Raw genomic sequence first — 5,152 nt, forward strand, 5'->3', positions numbered from 1 at the left:
CCATGTCACTGCTGAATGTACACATCTGTGTGTGTGTGTGTGTGTGTGTGTGTGTGTGTGCGCGCCTCACACCACCATATAACATGTCCCTTCCAACCCCATCCCCCGCCCCCCTCTCTCTCTCCACAACCACTAATGTAACACATTCATTTTACAGTTGTCTAAGTGTGTGTGTGTGTGTGTGTGTGTGTGTGTGTGTGTGTGTGTGTATGTCTCTCCCCCCCCCCTCTCCCTCTCTCTTTCCCACCCATAACAACACGAAACAAGTAACAGCATAGCGTGACACAATAATCCCTGACATCTCTGGCCTCTTTTTCTTCTTCTTCTTCTTCTCTTTCTTCTTCGTCATCGTTGTCGTTGTTGTCGTCTTCTTCCTCTTCTGCGTTCCTCCAGGCAGCAGCTCCCACCTTCACTCGCACGCACACAAGTGGGCTTTTAGGCGTAGGACCGCCATGTAGGAATCTATCTGTAGGAGTCTGGTGAACAGTTCTTCTGTGCCACACCCCCCAAGTGACTCGACTCTTCACAGAGGTGAGGGAGAAGAAGTAGGCAGCCATATTCCGTATTCATGGTTGGGGTGGTGGTGGTGGTGGTGGTAGTAAAGACCAAAGAAGCAGAACAGGGGGGGTATATGAGGGTGTTGGAGGAAGTGGAGGAGGTAGAACAAGGGAGGGGGAGGGGGGGAGCAGGTGGGTGGTGAGGGGTGGTGTGTGTGTGTGTGTGTGAAAAGTCCGGACAGGTGTGTGTGGGGTCAAGGTGAAGGTCAGGTGGTGGGGCGGTCGTAGGCGGCCTCCCTGTGGTGCAGCTCCTTGATGGCCTGCTGGATCCGCTTGAGGTGACCCACCTTGGTCACACCCAGGTCCTGGGGAACAGAACAGCATCGTCATCCTTCATCGTCAGCCTCCAACCGTCATCGTCATCAACTGGTATCATCTACAACTGTCATCATCATCAACTGATATCATCTACAACTGTCATTATCATTAACTGTCATCATCAACAACTGTCATCATCCACCATCATCATCATCAACTGTCGTTATTAATTGACACTGTTATCAATTGACATCATCATAAACTGTCATCAACATCAACTGTTATCATCATCATCTGACATCATCAACAACTGTCATCATCCACCATCATCATCATCAACTGTCATCATCATCAACTGACATCATCAACACTTGTCGATACAAACACACAACAACAACGTGCACACAAACTCATCCACACAAAACGCAACAAACTCACAACAACACACACACACAAACCCATCCACACAAAACACAACAAACTCACAACAACACACACACACAAACTCATCCACAAAACACAACAAACTCACAACAACACACACACAAACCCATCCACACAAAACACAACAAACTCACAACAACAACACACACACAAACCCATCCACACAAAACACAACAAACTCACAACAACAACACACACACAAACCCATCCACACAAAACACAACAAACTCACAACAACAACACAAACACAAACCCATCCACACAACAAACTCACAACAACAACACACACAAACCCATCCACACAAAACACAACAAACTCACAACAACAACACACACACAAACTCATCCACAAAACACAACAAACTCACAACAACACACACACAAACCCATCCACACAAAACACAACAAACTCACAACAACAACACACACACAAACCCATCCACAAAACACAACAAACTCACAACAACACACACACACAAACTCATCCACAAAACACAACAAACTCACAACAACACACACACACACACAAACCCATCCACACAAAACACAACAAACTCACAACAACAACACACACACAAACCCATCCACACAAAACACAACAAACTCACAACAACACACACACACACACACACAAACCCATCCACACAAAACACAACAAACTCACAACAACAACACACACACAAACTCATCCACAAAACACAACAAACTCACAACAACACACACACACAAACCCATCCACACAAAACACAAACAAACTCACAACAACAACACACACACAAACCCATCCATACAAAACACAACATAGTCACAACAACAACACACACACACACAAACCCATCCACACAAAACACAACAAACTCACAACAACACACACACACAAACCCATCCACACAAAACACAACAAACTCACAACAACACACACACACAAACCCATCCACACAAAACACAACAAACTCACAACAACAACACACACAAACCCATCAACACAAAACACAACAAACTCACAACAACACACACACAAACCCATCCACACAAAACGCAACAAACTCACAACACACACACACACAAACCCATCAACACAAAACACAACAAACTCACAACAACAACACACACAAACCCATCAACACAAAACACAACAAACTCACAACAACAACACACACAAACCCATCAACACAAAACACAACAAACTCACAACAACAACACACACAAACCCATCAACACAAAACACAACAAACTCACAACAACAACACACACAAACCCATCCACACAAAACACAACAAACTCACAACAACAACACACACACACAAACCCATCCACACAAAACACAACAAACTCACAACAACAACACACACACAAACCCATCCACAAAACACAACAAACTCACAACAACACACACACAAACTGACCCACACAACAACCTCCCCCTCCCCTCCGCCTCCCTTGCCCCCCATAAACACACACACACACACACACAAACTGACCCCCCAGTGAAAGTGACCCCCCACCACCAGTGCCTGAGTTCACCTTGAGGTCTCTCCGTTCCAGACTCAGCAGCTCGGCGCCCTGAATCTCGTGGGAGATGAAGTTGGTACGGTACTCGCCCAGCGACAGACTCTCCAGCCATGCCCCCACCTCGTCCGTCGTCCAGCTGCGAATGTCGAAAGCTGCACAGAAAGACGCCAGCGTCATAATGACGGGTGCAACAGCCGAGTGGTTAAAGCATTGGACTTTTAATCTGAGGGTCCCAGGTTCAAATCTCGGAAGGCAGCGCCTGGTGTGTAAAAGGGTGGAGATTTTTTCCAATCTCCCAGGTCAACAGAGGTGCAGACCTGCTTATTGCCTGAACCCCCTTCATGTGTATATGCAAGCAGAAGATTGAATACGCACATTAAAGATCCTGTAATTCATGTCAGCGGTCGGTGGGTTATGGAAACAAGAACATACCCAGCAAGCACACCTCCTGAAAATGGAGTACGGCTGCCTACATGGCGGGGTAAATGAGCAAAACGGTCATACATGTGAAATGTTACATGTCTGTCTGCGTGTGTATGTGTGAGCGCCTGAAACCCGATTCAATGGCACAAGGAAACGAATGATGAGCGCCCAATGGAGTGATGGCTTAGAGGTAACGCGTCCGCCTAGGAAGCGAGAGAATCTGAGCGCACTGGTTCGAATCACGGCTCAGCCGCCAATATTTTCTCCCCCTCCACTAGACCTTGAGTGGTGGTCTGGACGCTAGTCATTCGGATGAGACGATAAACCGAGGTCCCGTATGCAGCACGCACTTAGCGCACGTAAAAGAACCCACGGCAACAAAAGGGTTGTTGCTGGCAAAATTCTGTAGAAAAATCTACGTCAATAGGAAAAACAAATAAAACTGCACGCAGGAAAAATACGAAAAAAATGGGTGGCGCTATAGCATAGCGATGCGCTCTCCCTGGGGAGAGCAGCCCGAATTTCACACAGAGAAATCTGTTGTGATAAAAAGAAATACAGATACAAATGGCAGCTGTCAGCTGGCTCTCCCCAGGTAGGTAGGTAGCCTGTTGTGTAAATGACCCCATGTTTGTAAAGCGCTTACAGCTTGGTCTCCGACCGAGGATAGGTGCTGTACAAGTATCCATATCAAATCAAATATCAAAATCAAATGATGATAATAATACTATTGGTTTAAACATTTTAAAATAAAATGCAGCGTTCAATAACGAAAATGGAAAAAAATCTTGAGCAACAACAAACCTGAGCTTATATTGTGCTATTTAATAATACTATTAAGTATTGAAGTAAAAAGAATAACACACCCCACAAAAACATGAGTATGGCTGCCTACATGACCGGGAGATAAAAACGATTATACACCTTAAAGCCCACTCGTGTGTAGGAGTGAATGTGGGGGAGTTGCAGCCCACAAACAAAAAGAAGAAGAAAATTATACATCAACCCCCTAGACTGTCTCTATTGAGCATCCCTCGTCATTTTGCTGGTGTTGTATTTTTCCTGCAGATGTGACGAGTATCTTGTGTTCAAGGCGGCTGACAGCAGGAAGGTGGCAGAATGGTTAAGATGCTCAGCTGCCAGTACAGACAGTCCGTGAGGGTGTGGGGGTTAAGATGCTCAGCTGTCAGAACAGACAGTCCGTGAGGGTGTGGGGGTTAAGATGCTCAGCTGTCAATACAGACAGTCCGTGAGGGTGTGGGGGTTAAGATGCTCAGCTGTCAGAAAAGACAGTCCGTGAGGGTGTGGGGGTTAAGATGCTCAGCTGCCAATACAGACAGTCCGTGAGGGTGTGGGGGTTAAGATGCTCAGCTGTCAGAAAAGACAGTCCGTGAGGGTGTGAGGGTTAAGATGCTCAGCTGTCAGTACAGACAGTCCGTGAGGGTGTGGGGGTTAAGATGCTCAGCTGTCAGAACAGACAGTCCGTGAGGGTGTGGGGGTTAAGATGCTCAGCTGTCAGAACAGACAGTCCGTGAGGGTGTGGGGGTTAAGATGCTCAGCTGTCAGAACAGACAGTCCGTGAGGGTGTGGGGGTTAAGATGCTCAGCTGTCAATACAGACAGTCCGTGAGGGTGTGGGGGTTAAGATGCTCAGCTGTCAGTACAGACAGTCCGTGAGGGTGTGGGGTTCGAATCCCGCTCTTGCCCTTTCTCCCAAGTTTTGACTGGAAAATCAAACTGAGCATCTAGTCTTTCTGATGAGACGATAAACCAAGCTCCCGTGTGCAGCACGCACTTGGCGCACTCAGAAAGAACCCATGGCAACGAGAGTGTTGTCCTCTGGCAAAATTATGTAAATAGAAATCCACTCTGATAGGTACACAAATATATAAGATTGCACTCAAGGCCTGACAAGTGCGCTGGGTTATGCTGATATCAGGCATCTGTGTAACTGTAGTT

General features: G+C 46.6%; 1 protein-coding gene across 8 annotated transcripts in view; it reads right to left on the reverse strand.

The window, feature by feature from the left end:
• Positions 1–619: 619 nt before the first annotated feature.
• Positions 620–5,152, reverse strand: part of LOC143275352 (diacylglycerol kinase delta-like) — a 314,465-nt gene continuing 309,932 nt past the window's right edge. For all 8 annotated transcript variants that reach the window (XM_076579394.1, XM_076579393.1, XM_076579395.1 and 5 more), the window contains 2 exons: positions 2,784–2,923; positions 620–862 (listed from right to left, as the gene is read on the reverse strand). In XM_076579394.1, the coding sequence (XP_076435509.1) occupies positions 764–862; positions 2,784–2,923 (239 nt within the window). In that variant the 3' untranslated portion in view covers positions 620–763. The remainder of the gene's footprint in view (positions 863–2,783; positions 2,924–5,152) is intronic.

Source organism: Babylonia areolata, chromosome 30, assembly GCF_041734735.1.
Source record: "Babylonia areolata isolate BAREFJ2019XMU chromosome 30, ASM4173473v1, whole genome shotgun sequence".
Taxonomy (NCBI): domain Eukaryota; kingdom Metazoa; phylum Mollusca; class Gastropoda; order Neogastropoda; family Buccinidae; genus Babylonia; species Babylonia areolata.